Here is a 20758-nt window from a genome sequence, read left to right as displayed (position 1 = left end):
GCATGGGTGGGGTAGCTAATGTTAATGTAAGGGAATTCTAGATTTGAAGCTTTCGTGACTGCAAGGATTCATACTCTTTGCTTTTTTCGGTAAAGTCACGTAGGTAAAATAAAAGAAAACGATATTAAATCACGACGTTTCGGAGGCAACACAAGCTTCCATCTTCAGGTGGAACAGTCACAGCAAGATAGCTGCATCAAGTCTTGATGTGGAACAGTCACAGCAAGATAGCTGCATCAAGTCTTGATGTAGCCATCTTGCTGTGACTGTTCCACCTGAAGATGGAAGCTTGTGTTGCCTCCGAAACATCGTGATTTAATTTAGTTCTTTTATTTTAAGTTTTATTTTACCTACGTGACTTTACCGAAAAAAACAAAGAGAATGTAAGGGAAGTTGCTGCAAGAGGTGATGGTAGTTGTTGGTCGTAATGGTGCTGGTGGTGGGCTTCCACCAATAAAGGGAGTGGGCAGTAATGGTCCTGGTGGTTGGCTTCCACCAATTAAAGGGCTGCTAGAGGTGATGGTAGTAGTGGGTGGTGATGGTGCTCATGGTGGGCTTCCACCAATAAACGGCTACTGCTAGTGAAGATGGTAGTAGTGGGCAGTGATGATCCCGGTGGTGTGCTTCCACCAATTAAAGGGCTGCCAGGTCTAAAATGGAAACATTACAGCCAGTTATGACTTAAACTGGTTGATAACGTCCTTCCAGTGATTTCTGAGTTTGTACCCATCTTCTCGGTTAAAATTGTGTCCATGTCTGTATATATAGATGGCTTCATGAACGAATCTTTGTTGATAGCCAGTGTGTTTGCAAAGTACCTTCGTCTTAGAGAAATAAATTTCGTGCGAGCCAACCGCATTAAAACAATGATCAGCCACAGCCGAGCTATTGTTCCCACCGTGTTTAAAAGTCCTGCCTTATGTTCACGAACACGGTCCGAGACATGTCGCTTAGTTTCCCCAATGCAACTACTGCCGAAGACAACTTAGTTTGTAGACGCCAGGGTATTGCATGTCAGGGATCACATCCTTCACAGATGGGATCAGATCGCGAATTTTATGTACTGTGTTAAATCGAACGTGGATCTTGTGTTTGCTCATGATTTTGGAAATATGTTTTTGGTGACCCCTGCTATGTATGGCAAGGTGATGGTTTTGATTGGGTCCTCAGATGGTTATTTCCCAACGGTTGGGGTGACAGCTTTATGGATTGTGTAGTCCGAATATCCATTCGTCTTGAGAGCTTGATGGCCATGTTCCAGTTCACTAGCTAGGTGATGGTGGTCAGAAATACATCATGCTCTATGGTGTCGAGTTTTGATGAGGGAATTCTTCTGGGATGGATGGTGGTAGAAGTTAGCTTTTAGGTAGGCATCCGTATGGGTGCTTTCCTGTAGACAGAGTGTCCCATTGAGCCATCTGGTCTCTTTTTGACTAAAACATCCAAGAATGGTAGCTTGCCATCCTCTTCCACCTCCATGGTTAATTTGATGGCTGGGTGTATGGAATTGATGTGGTTGAGGAATTTGTTCAGAGCTGGTTGGCCATATGGCCAGATGACAAACGTGTCATCTACGTACCTCTTCCACAGGGATGAACGTAGAGTGGATGCCTGGATGGCGTCCGTCTCAAAATTTTCCATGAAAACATTGGCGACAACCAGGGATAAGGGATAACCCATTGGGGTACCTTCAACTGGTTTGTAGAATGTTCCATTCCAGGTGAAGTAAGTTTTGGTGAGGCAGTGTCTCACCAGGGCCGGTACATCAGCATTCAGTCCTTGGACCAAATCTTCAATGATTGCAATGGTGTCAGGCACAGGAACTTTGGTAAACAAAGAGACTACATCAAAACTAACGAGCAAATCACCTGGCGATAGTGAGATCTCCTTAATTAACGATACCAAGTGAACTGAGTTAAGTATAGCTGATGCAGTCTTACCAGTGAATGGTTGTAAGGTCTCATACAGAAATCGAGCCAGTTTGTAGGTGGGCGAGTCAATGGTGGAGATGATAGGACAAAGGGGTGTACCTTCTTTATGGATTTTTGGTAAGCCATACAATCTGGGTGGTCTAGCAGCAGAGGGTTTTAAGGAAAACCGCTTGGTTGGTTCGATTAATGAAGCCGAATCAGTGATGATATTGTTGGTTTTCGTAACGAGGCTGTTGGTGGGATCTCTTTTAATTTTGTATAGCTACCATCATTAAGTAGGTCCTGAATTTTGTTATTGTATGTGGTTTTGTCCATGATGACCATGGCATTGCCCTTGTCGGCTGAGAGGATGACGATGCCATCCCTCTTTTTTAATTGAGAAAGCCCAAAACGCTCATCTTTACTGATGTTGCTGATAGGCGTCTTATTTTGAGGATTGCAGCGATTTCTGATCTTGCCACGTCTGCAGTTATGTGTCCCAAACCCTTAAGGGCTACATCGACCTAGGCAATGATATCATCAACTGGGATGTGTTTAGAGGTGACTGCGAAATTCAACCCCTTAGCTAGAACCGATTTTAGGCTGTCGGAAATTAGACTATTACTCTTGCCAACGTCTAGCTTTTTAATGTGTGAATCTGGCTTCTTCTTAGGAGGTTGAACTTGGATATCAGGTTATCTTTGCATTTAGCTGTTGGTGCATTAATAAATGTGTGTATGTGTTTATTTTTACTTACATCAAACATATAATAACACATCTTCCCAGGCTTTCAAGTCAGATACATCTCATGCTGAAGACTCCCTTTAGAGACTTTGCCAAAAGACCCAAAGAATATCCCTTAGGCCACAGATGTTTCTCGTATCAATTGCTTAGATCTCAAACTGAAACAGATGGATACAGCTCATGTCTTAAAAAAAGGGGTTGAGAACTGTGTTACTACAAGATTCAAAATGTACCCACCAGGTATCCCACTTAATTAGTTCTTTTCATGCTCTGAATTTTTGAAAAAGTCTGTAAATGTTTACATTTCATACCATATTTTGTAAACAAAAAATAATTATACATTTGTGTTGCATTTCATTATTTGGTTATGTTTGGTGTGGAACTGAAAACAGGTTCCCCCGGGAAATTAGATCTCGGGGTAAAAAAAAAAAAATCCTGGTTAAACAAAAACTATTCTTGATACTATCGACGTATTTATATTGCCACAATTCCTGGAATATGTGATTCATCTTGTATTTGCTTAATTTTTCTTAAAATCATGTGGAAACGTCGAATGCAATGCATGCACATGCTTGATATATTCCGTAAAATCTATGATAATTTATGCTCTTACTGCCGTAGTCAATTTACGATAGAAATGTAACCTCCGATATTAAACACATGAATAGTATTTTTTTTATTCAGATGACAAGTATACTGTTTCGATCTCTTATACCAGTTTAAAGTGGATTGCATAAATTCATTGTTAAAGTGACTTTGGTTAACCTTATAAAGACGTAATTTTTTTTTCATTTAATTAAATATGAGTAAGAGCACCTCCCAGGGCACTGACGAGACCCCTGGCCTTTCTACTGCAGCTGAATTTCACATCTTTATTCGAGCATTATAGATTTAAGTGGCCATGGATTGCACGTTGTCAAGTGATATAGACCAATTCCTTGATCCATTGTTCACCAGAGAGCACCACTAATATGCGTAATTCTAATTTCCCACTTGACCACGTTTAATAACCTTTCTCGATGTCGAAGCATGGACAAGTTTACACCCCTAGAATAATTACGGTGGGAAAATAAATACAAACGTAGGGGTTTCACTTCAAGAATAAATGAGCAAATTTATATGAATTATTATTGCTTCACTGGTGATGCAAATCGTGGCTTCCCAAACGCTCAAGCTCCATCCAATTTCTCTTCATGAAAAGCACAGTATACTGTACACACATTAACATTATAACGTCAACTGTGAAATATTAAGCGATCTTAATCACCATCAACCGTGATTAATCCACTGCTGGATGAAGTCTTCGCCCAATGTGTCACCATCTCTCTCGCAAGATGCAACAATCCACCCAGCCACCTTCACGTGCCAGTCTCATCTATTGGTAACTTGAATCTTTTAAACTTCACAAATTGATTTTGTTGTTGCCATTACGGCATTGCTATTTGGCATTGCTGTGATAGCCCGGTGTCACTTGCGGGCCGTTGACCTCTGGGTGCGCCGATTTTGTGCCGCAGATGGAGTTTGGGATTTGTCTGATGCAGAGCCGCCTCCTCCCCGCGCAGGGCAGCGTGCTGCACGTCGGCACCGCGGTGCTGCCACGATGCAAGGATTCATCCCCTTAGCACCATGGGCTACAGTCGCCGCACACGCTCGAGACTACACTTTAACAACCCCTATTTGCGCTTCTGCGGCCGTCTGGAATGCTCTTCCTTCCGATATTAGGAAGCCACTGGAGCTATGCACTTTTCAATCTAGATTGAAAACTCATTTCTTAATGAACTGATTTGTGTTTAGTCTATGGTTGGCTACATATGGTGCGAAAGAAGCTCAACATATACACATACAGAGTGAGTGCACAGGGAATTACGGCAAGATGTCACACTTATAAAAATTGTACCGCCAATGCAATGTTTCTGAATAATTTTGGTTTGATCACTTGGATTTGATTACGTCCCTATAATCACTCAAATTTGTAAAAAAATTATATAATCTTTAAAACTGCAAGTGATGATACACTAAAATACTGGTATGAAAATGTACCATAATCATGTTAATTTGATCGTGTGCTTGGGATGGATTTTTTTGTAAATGTTAACATTCTGTGTTAAAGCACTGTTAATTTATATTTCTTAAAAGAGCAGCTTTAATATATGTTTACCTTGATTCATGATGCGTTAATGTAAATAAATGTCAGCGTTTGCCAAGAGTAATTGCGTTTGTGGGATGAATCGTAAATGTTGAAAGGGACACATGGCACCCACATCGATTGCTTTTAATATTTGGTATATGCTTTTCATGTTTCACAAATAAATATAAAATAACACTTTTATATGCCTCTATTTAGATACAGAACTCCTCTTATCTAGAACTCTATCACTTCTATTCTACCGATTGAGGATTTTGCCATCCTGTATTTGAGGAACGGCTTCCTATTCTCCACAATTATTTCACGGATAAAGACTACATTTTTGCATCATAGGATCAGCGATTTATCCCTTACATAACTGTAGATAAGAGTTGTATTGTATTATAATGCAAACCATTTTCACCTTTTTGCATTTCACACTTTTCACTCCTTTTTACGGAGGAGCTATCCTGTAAATCAATCTGAACATGAAAAAGGACAAACGTATCATTCATCTTTCAGCTTTTAACTATTTTAGCTCTAAAGTTTTTTCTTAACATAAATACAAGTGAATATATATTTTTTGTAAATGTCAGCACTTTAGCAATGAAATTAAGTGACCTGGAAAATCACATGCTGCCACTCGCTCCCCTCCGACCTGAATTTTGAACCTTCAAGATGGCGTGACATTTTGATAGAAGAGGTCCAGCGAGCTCGCATTGGTCAAGTAAATTTGTGAGCCGTATATCTCATTGCCATGTCTTCTCTAAATCAGCACTGGGAAAGCTACTGGCAGTATTTCTTACGCTGCTGACATATATACATTATTTTTCGTCTCGCATCACGAGACGCGCTGGAGCACCTCCCTGCCTCCCACCACCGGCGATGGCCACAGCCTCATGCAGTGACCTTTACTCCTCATGTGCAGCACGTAGATGTGCGGTCTATTTATGTCAATGGATGAGATTCTTCCCTACACCACGCGTAGTTTGACCATACCTCACTGCCCTGGGTTGGTGAAGGTGGTGAGCATAGAATGTGGGGAGCACAGACGTACAGTACAACTGTGAATTTGCTTGCACTGCCCTCCGCTGCCCCGCAACCTACAACAAAACACCCTGGTTTTGCACGTTAGTCACCCGTTCGAACACTATCCCAACTCAACCCTGCTTCGACCTACTGAAATTTGATGAGATCGGGGGTACATTCTCTGGGCGATTTGGTCTTGAGCCATATTCTTCATGCAGTTTATAAAGTCAAGCACATCCCAAATGTGCGGTAAACCAATAGCAGCCTGGCAGCTATGCAGCAGCACAGAAGCAGCAGTGCCTCAAAATCTGACATGATTCTGTACAACTATCAAAGCAGCCGAACTGCAGCCAGAGAGGGCGACATTTCATGGTTTCTGTCCCTTGGGAGAAAATTATTCGTTGTAAATTTTACACGAGGCACTCGTTTTGGTTCACAGTCATTACATCGACCATGTTCATTGCAAAAGCCCGAATGGCAGCCTGAAAACAAGCCACTTGATATGCTGCCCTGTGTGTATGTTGAACTTCTTTTGCACCGTACGTAGCCGACCGTGCTCATCGGGAGGTGCCCTGTCTGTAATAAAGGCCATGGCCGTGTAAGCCCGGCACCTCGCCAGCTTTGTGCACTCCCGCCAAAAAAAATGCACACGCTCATTTATAATCGTTGAAATGCAAAAAAAAAACCTATAGCACTATGATGAATCCCTCGATGCAGATTGGTGGATAGCTTAATCGCGTCGCTTTGGGCGTTACAATTAGATACGTGCCAAAATAAAAAAAAATGGGCGTTGCCCACTTAACCTCTCCTTTAGCTTACAATTCATATTTAAAAAAAAATCACTCGAAAGCGAGTGCAAATAACCGCGGTGATTAACAATGCACGGTACAGACGGTACAGTAATTTGGCAACGGCTTGTGGCAAAGCAGGGGAGAGAGCGATTGAACGACATTGGCGCGGTTGGCACCTCCGATTAGCGCGGTCGGTCTACGTGCGGTGCGAAGGAAGTTCACACACATTAAGAGCGACCCTCCCCGCGCCCCCCATAAACTATAACAGCCCTGGGCCCCCCATTAAAAAGGTCAACCGACGGCTGCCGACGCTGGGAAGTCGGCTGCTTTGCTTTGAGCTCCGCCTGCTGCTCACGAGGGTTCAGCGCAGGCGATTTTCGGGCCCCGATGCACGTGGGTCCCTTCTTTGCGTTTGGCATCAAAGCGGTGAAAATGACCAAGTTGAGGAGTCTCAAAGCATTCATGGAATATTCAAAACCCACCTTGGGAGTCAAATTAATGCTGCGACCAAAATGGATGCTAAAAAAAAAAGTTAGCCTAGGGCGAATGCGGATTCAAAAGTGAAAGAAACACGCTTGTTGGGTTTTTAGTCAGTTCAAGTATTCTAAATCTTAGTTACAAATCGTGTACTCCATCTTATTCACTTTCTTTTAATATGCAGTACGTATAAACCTACACGTAGATGTACTTACTACTTGTTGTCAGTCCACCGCTGCCGGAAGGCATCCTCATGCCGTGCGGCTTTGGGTTGTGGCGGGTTATTTTACCATGCTTTCGCCTGACTGGTCTGGGTCGGCTTGGCGAACAAGGGGAGCGTAGACATTGCGGCGAAGTACGGTAGAGCAAATAGGAGTCACCTTGGGTGGCATACAAGAATAATGCCGCAGTGTTTTTGTGATAACTGAACCAGTCATACCCCCCCCCACTCTTCACGAACCAGCATGGGGAAATATAGTCAAACAACCACCACTGGGCCAGCATTATGAAGCATGGTCAAATAACCCTCATGAACAACATGCACTATGGGGAGGCCTTTATCCAATGTGGATTACCGTGGCTGCCGATGGCGCTAATACCCAGCATTCACCAGCAGCAACGATTAGCCGCTTGTCTTTATTAAATTAACCAAAGTGTGCATTTAAAATGTAAATTTCCGATTTTTTATTATTAAAATAATATTTAAAGAGTGTAAATTATGTACGAAGAAAATTATGTTACACTGCTCACTAATCAGTGCTAATCAAGGAGGAATTAATGTTGGGGCGGGGGGGGGGCAGAATTGAAGTGTTTTTTTGTATCTTGTAAAAAAGAATGGAGGTGATTTTTTAGTTTTTATAATTTCTGGGGATTGACACTGGCACTGTGATGCCATCCACATTATTCTGTTCCCCAGAACCACACGGAACATTGCGACATACTTCTGTCGCACAAAAAAAGTGTCAGAACGCATCATCGCACATTTTTTATATTACAAATAAATCGTCCGCAAAAGTTAATGTAGCTGTATTATAAACACCATTGAGGGGGCCTGTTGCACAATTCACTCATCTGAGATTTTTTATTTATTTAAAAAAAGGCGCAAAAATAACCTCTGATAAGGTTAACTATGTCCAGTTCATTCCAGAGATTCTGCCAGAATGAAAACTACAGCTCTTTGTGCGAGGCCTCCTGCCCATCACCTCAGCTGGATTTGCTCAAGCGCCGACGACGAGGCACTGGTACGTTCATGCCCACTGCAGCGTGCGCTCATTTGCGTCTGGGCAATCGGTGCGTGTTGGGTTGAAGAATAACTTGCGGTGCGCTCATTATTAAACTCGTGGCCTTTGGCCCCGGCTTGGCACTGCCTTTTTACGGAGAGTGCTTCTATAGGTTTACGCGTCTCTGGTAGCCGAGAGCAACAAGCGCTGGCCTGTCAAACCCGAATGACATCACCGATCACACAATTGCCTTGGCTCATTTCTACGGCCTCCCGGTGACTACAGGACTTCACCGAATGTCATCTGGCACAGACATGTGGGCGGGGGAAGGCGACTCGATCGTTCACTTTCATTAGATACACCTTCCACGGCATGAATTGGCTGTAAAAAAATGGGACTTGCTGACTTTATTGGTCGTGATATTGTGACAGCATTAGCCGAGTCATCGGTTACAATTGCAGTGTTGTGCTGGTGAAACAACTGTTAAATCAAGAGCATTTTGTGAAAACTTTCATTTGGGGAAGAATGTGGTTCATTACATGACAGGATAGTGTGAGATGGCGCTGGCTTGGAGAGGCCTCCAACCAGCAGTGAATTGATCATGTCTGCTGATGATGATCAACAGTGGTTGACATGTCACATGTGCCCCACCATAGGAATGTGGAATTACCAACAATGGCTCAGAATCATCAAGGAATATGAGCGCCGCTCAAGTTTTGTTTATGTGAATGCACTTTGATGATTGTATTCATCCAGGTCACCCTTGCAAGTGGCAATGTATATCCTTAGTTCTTTCGGTAAAGTCACGTTGAAGGGAAACAATAAAATAATAAAATATATAAAACAATAAAAATTCTCACGACGTTTCGACCACAACACAAACGGTCGTCATCAGGTGTGTCGGTTTGCATAAATGTATTTATTTTTAAACGGGGTATTTATTTATTTATAATAAAAAAACGTTAGCGCCACGCGCAGCGATTTGGCGTGGCGCTAACGTTTTTTATAAATAAATAAATACCCCGTTTAAAAATTAATAAATTTATGCAAACCGACACACCTGATGACGACCGTTTGTGTTATGGTCGAAACGTCGTGAGAATTTTTATTGTTTTATATATTTTATTATTTTATTGTTTCCCTTCAACATGACTTTACCGAAAGAACTAAGAATATGAATTACTGCAGTCACGAAAGCTTTAAATCAAAAGGCAATGTATAATTTATCTCAACGGGCCTGCATTTTCATCTGGTTAAATTAATGATACAAGTACTTCATTAAACCAAACAAATAATGTCAGCAAATGGCCATGTCTGCGTTTCACTCAACTCTCATTCAAAGCGAATTCTCCAGCACAACTGAACATATTTACACGACTGAATGTGTCAACAAAGACGTGCTCAAGAAACACGAGGATTTGTGCCTGGGGATAGTCAGACGAGCGCAGGGACAGGGTTTGTTCCCCACTCCGACACACTCACTCACAACAGATGGGGGGGGGGGGGGGGAAGTGTTTTATATTCATAACAGCTGAGGGTAAGCTGCCCTATTCCCCGGAGCACATTGGAATTAGTTTAATGGAATATAATGTATACATAACACGGGGGTAATGCTCCCGAGCTGCCCACCGAGTGATGACAGCCACCCTGGAGTATCGAGCCACGCAACACTTACCCAAGGCACTTCGATTGAAGCAAAAATGCAAAACTACCAGCGATGGTGGTGGCCTTTTCCAATCTCGGGAAGTGTGCTAAACTAAAAACTACTTTTATTTTACCAGGTAAGACCCAACTGGAGCTATATAGCTCTTTTCAGAAGCAACCCGGCCACAAATGACAGCTCAAACGAAGTGGCCTATCGCGTGGTAATGTGTAGCAGCAAAATACTCCGAAAAAGCGCGTTTCTAAAATGTGGGAAAACCAGAGGACCCAGAGAGAAATTCACACGATCATGGCGAGAGAGACACGCGAACTCCAAATATACAGGCCTCAGGTCGGGATAAAACTCACGACCTCCTGTATACCAGGCGAGGTAGTTAACATCCCATCACCGCGGCGCCCAGCCGTACGTAGCCAACCGTGCTAACCGGAGGTGCGGGAAAACGACAACAAACTGGGCGCCAAAACATCACTGGATCCATGCCTAGGACGCAGAGCCGTACAAAACGCGCGCGCCTCGCTCGCATGCATTTGTTCTTCATTTCATTCATTTAAGGTGGCACATCGTCGTCATGATGCGTTTTTAGATAGAGGGTATGCAGTCATTATTTATCTACCTCTGGCCTATGTGCTGAGGAGAAGGGCCACGGCCTGAAACGTCGCTTACTGTATACTTTTCGATTTAAAGCTTTCGTGACTGCAGGGATTCGGATTCTTGGTTATTTCGGTAAAGTCACGTAGAAGTAAAATAATAAAAATAAAACAATAAAATTATCACGACGTTTCGGCCACAACAGCTCTGTTCTTCACCTGAGGACGGCTGCTTGCGTTGTGGCCGAAACGTCGTGAGAATTTTATTTTATTTTTATTATTTACCTTCTACGTGACTTTACCGAAAGAACCAAGAATACTGTATACTTGTTTTTAAGGCTGTGTTATTCACGAACGCGTTGGAGGATTTCTTTTTGTTAATTTGATTATTAGTAAAATGTGCAACCCTGTGTCCATGACGGTTGTGTAGGTAGTTTGACCATACTTCACCACACTGGTCAGCGCAGGTTGGCAAAGGGACGCAATGCGTCTCACGTCGCTCGTGGCGTTAGAACTCGGGTCGCCAGGTTCACAGTGCGGTGACATCACCGCTCCAAACCCGATGTAATGTAATCATTTATGAACATTATTATTTAGGATGGTGCCCTTTAAAATCAACAAACCCGTGTATGCCATCGGCGTTTCACTATAAAAAAATTTTTTTACACGCGCTTGAATTTATTTTACGCGAAATAAGCTTGTTTATAAGACACCCGTACACATGCATAATGTACACGTGTATGTTGAACTTTTTTCGCGCCGTACGTAGCCAACCGTGCTAATCGGCGGTGCGGGAAAGGACAAACGAAACACACTAATAAATGATAATAAAAAACAGGAGTATCAAACCAATAAACCCCGAACCGTGTTTTAGTGTACAGCATTGAGCCACTTGTCATCACTGTTGTTTGTTGTGGCGATGGACGGAAGGGGAAGAAACTGGAGCCCCATATTCAACAGAGATCAGGCCCCTTGTCTCCAAAATATGTCAGTCTACCAGGATTGGTTCAAGCAAGCCTGACTGCTGATGAGACATTGTGTGTCGAAGCCGGTCTTGCCTCAGCTTTTGTTGAAAGCAATGCTGCGCAAATGATTTGCGCTGCCAAAAGGCCCGTGGTGGCTGATGGGATGTGTAAAAACGAAACAAAAAATGACGTGCAAACGCCAAATACGTGGCGGTTTGCCGTACTTCATTCGCCAGGGTTCGTTCTACCGAGCGTGTAAAGCAAAGGCGCAGCCCTGCAATTACCTGCTCACTCCACTGCTGGCAGACACGTCACTGGGAAGGGATGATGGTGATGGTGGTGCTGGTCGAGACTCAAAAGGACAGAGTGACTGCCGAAAAACAGAACAATACCGTGAGCGAGGGCAATGGCTTGGGGAGGCCTTCATCCAGCGTGGCTGATGGTAATAATGATGAATAACATATCAGGGAATGAGACGTGTTATTTATATTCTCCACAACGACGCCGATGATTATTTCGAATGTGCGGTATTGCTATATAATTGTGCGTCGAAACAGGTGGGGCCCCGATATCGTGCATTGATTCAAGCAATCCTGACTGCCGATGGGAAACTGCATGTCGAAACCGATCGAGGGTTTCACTTGCCTCGAAAGACAATGCTGCTGAAAAAGATGCACTCCCAGAAGGCCGTGCGCCTAACAGGTTGATGCAAGAAATACCTTTAATTTTCTCACGCGAATAGACAGACGTGCGAAGGAGAACGTACATCGGCTGCTCATTTATTTTCGTCGCGTAAATAAGAGACCGTATTGCTCTCTTCCGTCGTTGCTGAATCACTGCGCGTGACGCAGCCACCGTCCCCGTGCCGTTGTGTCCTCAGATTGCCTGCGACCTCGAAGATGACGCCATTTCGGCCACGCGAGATCGATAAACGGCTGCAGTTGTGGAATTACATTTTTAATTATGCAGCGAGCTCAGCCGTGCGTGGCTACCACAGATTGTATGCACCCAGACTGCAGTGTGTACTTTGCATACGCGTGTATGTCGTCAGGTCCCCTCGGTATGAAGTGCAGTCTCCAACTCTTATGCACTCTTTCTAGATTTGAAGCTTTCGTGACTGCAAGGATTCATACTCTTTGGTTTTTTCGGTAAAGTCACGTAGGTAAAATAAAATATTAAATTGCTTTCTTTTATTTCAATTTATTTTACCTATGTGATTTTACCGAAAAAAAACAAAGAGTATTTTTATGCACTCTGTCTGGGCCATAGCCCAAAACGTCATCTATTTTATGGTTTTCCTTTTAGGGCAGTGTTATTAATGTGTTGTGGTTATTTGTATATGTTAAGGTACGTGATTGTGTGCGCGTGCCCATACCAAATGTATTTAGGGCCCACATTTATGAGTTGGTGAATATTCATTTTTGGCCCATGTCCGTGAAAACGTGCCCATGTCTCGAGAAGAAAAAAATAAGGGGGCAAATCTGTAAGACAAAATGCATTTTAATCTGCGGCGTAGCTTACTGTGCTGCACTTTATTTTTTTCTAAACATTTATCTGTGGAAACCTTTGCCACCGTAATATATGTATATAGTTGTGTTGGAGGCAGTCTACACTTTTCAGTTTAAGAAAGTGATTTCCAAAAAAATTGACAGCTGTCTTTCATTTTCATTGCTTTGGGTTTTCTATGTTCTACACCATGCAATATATGTACACACTGTTGTTGGTCTTTGCACCGTGAGCAGCTCTGTCCCTGTGCACTTTTAGTCGAAAAGGGAATATAACAGGGAGCATTCTGGTCAGTAACACTAACAATCCCTTGCTCATAAACGAGTCCGAAAGCCTGGATCTTTCATTACTTGCTGCTATCACACACACAAAGCTTCCGCCCGTTGTCAGAGGTGAATGGAGCGAATGCTCGTTTTTTGCTCGGTGGTCCAAGACAAAATAAATTATGCCCCTTAGAGCCAGCAGTGGGGCTGTCAGGCTTTATAAAACGCATCGAAAGCCCTCGGGCAAACGCACTGCAGAAAAGAAGATGGGTTTTTTTTGGCACTCCCTATTAAAACAAAAACTTTCAGGATTAAAAACACTAAATTAACCAAGTTTATCAGTTCGCATGAGAGCCCATAATTCGATAAACATTGTTTTCATATGTTTTGGAATAGGTTCTGTCATGGGTGGTTCGTGGCTACCAGAAGAAAATCGGGCTTAGGAAAATGTCTGTACTCTTGCAATATAATTATTTAAAATATATATCTGGCTGATATTTACAAAAGCCGCTTATGCACACGTTATTAATGCTGCACTGTTCCTCTTGGGACGCTTAATCAAACATTCATTATTTAGACGGCACGAATGGGTCACTGGTCGGGTAACAGCCACAATATTTTACAATCTGAAATCAACTGCGTTATTATCATGACAACGGTCTGCTTTCATCTGCGTAAGAACTTCAAGGTGAATCTAGAAAATAAAAGTACCGGAAATAAAGCAAAGTAACTAAATATATGTATTATTTAAAAAAGGGAGGTCATGCTGCCGCCGCGACTCTCACCAGGACATTCAGACTGAGAAACGAACGAACGATTCAAAAAAGGAGCATCACTATTTGTCAGGGTCCTAACATTCCTCTGAAAACGTGTGATTGTATTTGTGAGTTGTCAATAGAAACGCAATAGAAGGATGCATTTCAAGCAGGAATCATGACAATGAGCTTGTTTATTGTACAAACAGGTGGCTTTTGGAAAGCGTTTCGCTAATTGCCCCCAAGCCTCTTCCTGAGCAATCAAGGTACCCCAAGTGGGGTAGCGATGAGCCCGAGTCCTTGAAATATTGATGCTATTCACAATCGCGATGGTGCCCCCTGGGGCATCGCACAGGGGGCTGGAGTGCGAGGTTATGACACCCAGTGGGAGTCGAGTCAGGAGCAGAAATAAACTGAAGCGTGTGCGAGAGACATCGGGCCAAAGCAGAAGCTCCTCTCTTGCCGGCACTGGAAGACTCACTTTATAACGATGTGTGTGGTGTTGCTTCTTCGAACTTTGTAAAATTAGTTCGGAGTCTGAATGTACACCCTACATGGACAGGGACGGTTAATTAAAGTGGTTTGAGAATGTGTGAAATATATGATGAGGCTGACTCAATAATTTATTTTAATGTATATTTGCAATGATATGATACACTAATACAGCTGGGATATTCAATCATTCGATTAATGACTAATTATTGGTCCGGATTACTCGACGAATCAGGCAACACCAAATTAGTTGTGGAAAATAATCTAATCTGTGCTCCCGTGTGCCGCTGGACGGGAGGTGATGGACGGAGCTTGGTGACAACCAGAGAACATTGGCAATATACAACTTATGTGCGAAAGATGGGTTGTTTCAAAATAATCAGTGCTCGTTTTGTTAAACATCAGCGCATCTCACAAGTTCATTGTAACGGGTAACTTTCTGCCATTAGTATCTTTGGGGTGGATGTGGCACGTGTATAAAAATAGAAATTTCCTCGCAGCCTCAAGCCTTTCAACACCTTGGTATACCTCGTCTTCCATCCAGACACTTGCCAGGCTCCACTCTCGTTCGCTTACAGCTTTGTAAGACCATAATATTGCCAATGCAGTTACTGCGCACAGCTCTATGTTATCATCGGAACGTCCTTTGCCAAAGTGACGCATCTGGGCATGAAAACGACCTGGAGAGAAACACCGAGTCAATGCTTGTCCCCCGCCCCCCCCCCCTCACTTGCCCTGGAGAAGACCACGTTGCTGCACAGAATCTCACACTGATCTTAACCCGCAGAGCTAACTGTGACTATGTAAGGATTTTATCTCCATCAAGTCATCGTGGATGGGCTGATATCTTTAAAAATCACCTACACATTGCATAATTTCAGTTGTGATCCCAGGATTCTCGGGGATACTTACCGGACTACACTACATTGGCAATGTACGCATGAACCCTTCCATTTAAATTGTTTTTGTGTGGAACTTTCACATACAGCAGTCCAACCTGCAGCAGCATTAAGCCACATCTCAGCATCTAAAAAGGTAAGCTCATTTCACGTCAACGCTTCAAAGCTCTGTACTTGCAGCCTACGGATTAGAAGCTGAAATATAAGCGGGGAGAATGGAACCCTTTGTACCCCCCCTCCCCCCAATCCCTCGTGGTAATTCATTCCATTCCCAGCGCCTGGTGCAAGTGTCGGGAGGATTTGTAGCCAGAATCACCGCACAGCCGCGAAGCCCGAGCCGGCCTGGATGCGCCGCAGGTAACCTGCGTCCCAAAGCGCCACATCAAAACGTCGCCCGCGTGTCCTCCGTGGTTGCCCGACAACTAGCGGTTATCAGATGACACTCGGGATGCAATCAAAACGCTTGCAGTGGCTCCGTACTTATGTAGCTCATTAGGTTCCACGTGCTCGAACAATTTAGCTTTCACTCGAATTGTGTCATGCCAGGGCTTCTCTTTGGAGTTTTTAATTAGTGCAGTACTGCATGGCGGCGGTGGTTACAAATGAGGTGATTGAGCTGTTCACCTTGGTAAGTGGTGGTTGGACGACTCACCACAGCCTTCTATTGTGCTCATGTAATCTGCTCTAACTACAGCTGGAAAAGCAGTAGAGTTTGGTGCAATGAAAATAATTTGAATCTGCAAGGAAAATTATTTGAATCAAGATACATTTTTCTGTTTTTATGTGAAATGTATGTACGATCATACTTTTTCTGCACCATATACGTACCCAACCGTGCTACTCAGAGGTGCGGGGGAAAGAGGGTATGTGGAAATATTACTATGGCAGGCCCAAAACAAAATCACTGCGTATAAATATTTACAATTAATATTGCACTGTATATTAAAAAAATTACATGGCTTATTCTGTTTTATAACTAGACAAAAGGTAAGGTATTGTCTACTATGTTTAACTACATAGTCCTAAAAACATGTATCCATGTACTGTAGATTGTTTATATGATAAGGTGGCACAAAACAAAAAGCAGTAGCCAAAATGCGATTCGATATTACATACACTGTACACCATAAATTTACTACACAATAGAGTTGTATAATGACATCGATATATATTTAGACACATCTTGAGATGCTGTACGAAGCGTGACAGGGTGATTTGTATTGACACACACCGATAAATTACGTAAATATTAAAATCATACATAAACCTCGAGCTCTAATGTGATGTCGTGGCTGAGATTTGTGAGCTAATTTCGCACCGAGGACGACAACTGTGGCACCGTACAACACCAGCCATCCTCTCTTCCTGCCACAAAAAAAAGAGAATTCGAGCAAGCAGAGACAGTGTTGAGCGGTGAGCCTGAAAAATGCGAAGTTATAATCTTGGCTTGCGAAATTTACCGACTCGCCACAATTTTATGGCTTGCCGACTGCAATATTTATCGCTTTAAGGACGCGATTTTGTATTGTTTCAATTAAAGAGCATTATCTAACGTTAAGGTGTATGTCCGTGGTATATCATCTTGCCCCTGAATGTTTGCACGAACATATTTCTCGCTCTGTGTCCCTTTACATCGTTGTGCTTTACGTTAATTTGTGACATCAGCGCTGATCAATCCACTGCTGGATGAAGGCCTCTGAAAAAAAGCTGCCTCCGTCTCTCACAACCTGCGATGTAATAATACATCTAAAGCCACCGGCACTCAAGCTGATTTCATCGCTCCATCTCCTCTCAGGCACGTGTTCTCCCTTTGAAAGGACACGTGTCTGCATGGGCTCGAACCTAGTTAAAATAAAAGCAATTTGCTTATTGAGGAATTATAAATACCAAGTTTACGCCAAATATATTGATGACCCCCCACCCCCTTCCAGGCCCTCACCTCCACCACCACCACTCAAGGTAATTTAGCGACTCATCGCAATTTAGAGCCAAGAACCGACTCTTTTTTTCATAATTTACCGTCCACGTTGGCATCGTTGTTTTTTTCGGTCTCGTTCGTAAAATTTCAATCGCAATTGCCTTAAACGTAACGGCATACTATTTTAACGCAATTACACGAATCCCAAATGACGACGAGTCTTGCAAACACGGTTCATTTAATCATTACCTAAAAAAAACCCCTACCAATATAAAACGTCCTTGTCCGCTATTAGGACACCATCATCATCACCATCAGCCAGTCATTCTACCGCAGGATGATGAACGCCTCTCCAAAACCGACACAACGCCGCTCACGATCCTGCCATGTGAACAATCCACGGGGCACCTGCACCCACAAACTTGGTTCCATCACTCCACCTCCTCGATGTACGGTTCTCTCAGATGCATTACATACCTCGATGTACCAATAAAGAAAGTAGTAATAAAAAAACCTCCATCAATAGAAAGTTCAAATAAAAGTTGTGATGCTCATCAGAAGAAGGAAAAACAACATTTCAACAACAACAACAACAGTTTCTGGAGGCAAGTCAGCAATATTCCCATTACAGCGCCGGGCCATGCTCGCGTTGCGCATTTTAAGAACACGATGGTGTGCAAACAGCTGCGGCGCACAGCACGGGGTGCCAGCCTCCCTCCTACTCCACCCTGCCTGCGTGGCCACGGTCAAGATGCCTCATTTGCGGTTCAGCTCCGCAACAGCTGCAGCCTCTAAAGAAAACATCTGCACGTCCAATGTTGTGCACTGCCCACCCGCGAATCGTCTCCCGCGTCAACGCTGCATATATTAAATCGCATATCCCTCGTCGCACGCGTCAACGTACGGCCCATTTTTTTGCAATCCACCTCCAGATGAGGACCTTCTCCAGGTCCTGGTTATTCTTGTCTTGCGCACGATGGCAGCGATACGTCCAGGAGCTTCATGCCAATGTCGAGGTCTGCTAGCCACGGTGAGAGGGCTTCAGGAGAGAGTTCGTGTGATGTTTTGCTCAGGAGTACAGACTACAGTGGTTTAGAATATGGTCCGTGGTTTGGGTTGCATGTCCACAGTCGCATTGCGGCTTGTCTTTATGGAACCTCTAGGAGTCTCCATGTATCCTCTAGGCGTCTCAAAGTATTCGAGTCTACGTATCTCTACGAGTTCACGATATGGTCCACAGTGCGAGTTGCATGGCCACAATCGCACTGGTGACTTTTTTTATTTTCCGCTTACAACGATGTGCACATCAGCATGTTGATGTTCTAATGCGGTTTATGGTTGCACCACTGTCTTTGAAGAATGTCGTGGGGGTTATTAGACCATGCTTCACTACTCCTGGTCAGTGCAGATTGGTGAAGGAACGGCACATAGACGTGAGAACCTAGGAGCACTGCACAACAATCTATGTTGCTGGACTGACCTATGGCTACCTTTAGCTGCATTAAATCCCAGAATAAAAAAGTAATATCACTGACGAGTCTTGGGAACTGGCATCAGCATTTCTGAAAATACATTTACATTCCTTGATCTGGGTAGGCACTACAGGACCACATGGACATCTCAATGCAGCGTTACAAGCCTCATTAATCATAACGCTTTAATAATTTACTATAGCCTCAGTCATGTAAAGTGCGCAACTAAAACGCACGGCATGAAAACGCTCAAGGCTTTAAAATGCACGAAAAATCACGTCGAAATTTAACTCTGAAATAATTACTCCTGGACGGTCTAAGCAGAAACACGTAGAGAAGAGTTGTTTTACCGTTGTACACTTTGTGTCTGTGTATGCGAGCGAGCAGTACAGTCAGTCATCTGAGTCGGTCAACCCACGGCACCTGCTGAGTCTGTCCCGGCAGCTCCTACCAGCGAGCCTTCGACACTTCACGTGGCCTCAAAGTGCTTGAAACAAGCCCCGTGGTTACGTTGCCGCTTGTTAGTGGCGAATGACAGCGGTTGTTGTTGAGTGTGCCTGCATGTATGTGCATACTTAAACGTGTACCAAAAAGCAATGGTTGATGAGATACACTTTTTTAGTAAAAATGTTCATGGAAATCTCGATTGTGAAATGTGTGCACGTGTATGTGGCCACGTGCGTAGCGGTTAGCACCTCGCCCCGCCCCGCGCTATGAACCCGACGCCCCGAGTTCGATTTCCGCTCACGGCCAACACCGGTGACAATTATCTGAACAGACCCTGGGCCTCCGCCCTAGGTCCACTCAGCCTCAAATGGGTACCCGGTGCGGTGTGTAAAACATCACCACTGGGAAGACAAAGGCGGCCGGACGTGATGTTGCCCATCCACCCCGTCGTGTGCCGTGCCTGTCGTCAGAGTAGGTGGCTACTCGCTAACAGCACGAGCCCCAACAGTCCGTCATACAGCCTGCACCGGGGCGGGATCTTTGTGTTTGCGTGCACGCACTATTTTAAAAATTCTAGTGGATTTTTTTTTTAAACCGTCTCCGTTTTCCTGTGACATTTTGTATTTTGTGCACAGGTTACTCGCCCGCATTCAAATTATGGTCCGGAACCTGCTCGTGCACAGTTGTAATAAATGATGCATTTCCAACAAGTTGCTCGATGGATGCAATATATTATTCTGTCAAACGCGATGATTACATTGCATTATATATACACACACACACAGTATGTGTGTATATATATTACATTGCATTATATATATTGAAGACTGCCAAATGGGAAACGTGACTTCGCCATCGCCACACAAAGAAACCCCAAATGAGATCGTGTCGCACGGCACGCATTTTATTTCCCATTGTCAAGAGTACGATCTGAAAATTAACACGGCCACAAACAATAAAAAAAAACATGCGATAGCTGAAGCAAACCGCGCGGTCACACCCTTTAAATGTGCGCCGATGTTCAGCGATGTAACCGAAGCTTTGAAGCAATTTCACTTGTCAATTATTTAATGTTTATACCAGTGCAGTGTTATACTGCGAGGCGGCATATGGTAGCCGAATTAACTGGTGGCACGCACGCGTGGACTCGCGTCGCGGTGGTGGTGTTAGTTGGGAGCGCTCTCCCGAGATTCGATTCATGGCTAACGTCGGTGACCACGAGCACCGGGCCTCCCCTAAGTCGGCTCGGCCTTAAAACGAGCACCTGGTGCGGTGTGTTTAAAATCATCGGTACTAAGGGAGACAAAGGCGGCCGGGCGTGGAGCTGGCCACCCCCACTCGTTGTCCGGCCTTATTTTCTTAAGCGCTCGCAAACAGCACTTGTCCCAAACAGTCTGTTAGAGGCGGGCGGGCGGGGCGGAAATCTGTGCACTACTGGCATTACATTTTCGGATTGCTAAAACGTACAGGCACTGCACTTCGAAGCCAGCATTTG

At 43.9% G+C, this 20758-nt stretch overlaps 1 protein-coding gene and 1 long non-coding RNA gene across 2 annotated transcripts in view; one reads left to right on the top strand and one right to left on the bottom strand.

Moving 5' to 3' along the window:
* MOCOS (molybdenum cofactor sulfurase) overlaps positions 1-4864 on the top strand; it is a 68448-nt gene extending 63584 nt beyond the window's left edge. Inside the window, exon 17 of the mRNA XM_032945788.2 lies at positions 4169-4864. Within this exon, the coding sequence (XP_032801679.2) occupies positions 4169-4276 (108 nt within the window). The 3' untranslated portion in view covers positions 4277-4864. The remainder of the gene's footprint in view (positions 1-4168) is intronic.
* LOC142908914 (uncharacterized) overlaps positions 1-20758 on the bottom strand; it is a 61294-nt gene that overhangs the window by 15068 nt on the left and 25468 nt on the right. The gene's annotated exons all lie outside the window — the stretch shown is intronic.

Source organism: Petromyzon marinus, chromosome 4 (assembly GCF_048934315.1).
Source record: "Petromyzon marinus isolate PM22_M1 ecotype Great Lakes invasive population chromosome 4, UKy_Petmar_22M1.pri1.0, whole genome shotgun sequence".
NCBI lineage: Eukaryota > Metazoa > Chordata > Hyperoartia > Petromyzontiformes > Petromyzontidae > Petromyzon > Petromyzon marinus.
This window is presented reverse-complemented; position numbering and strand designations above follow the sequence as displayed.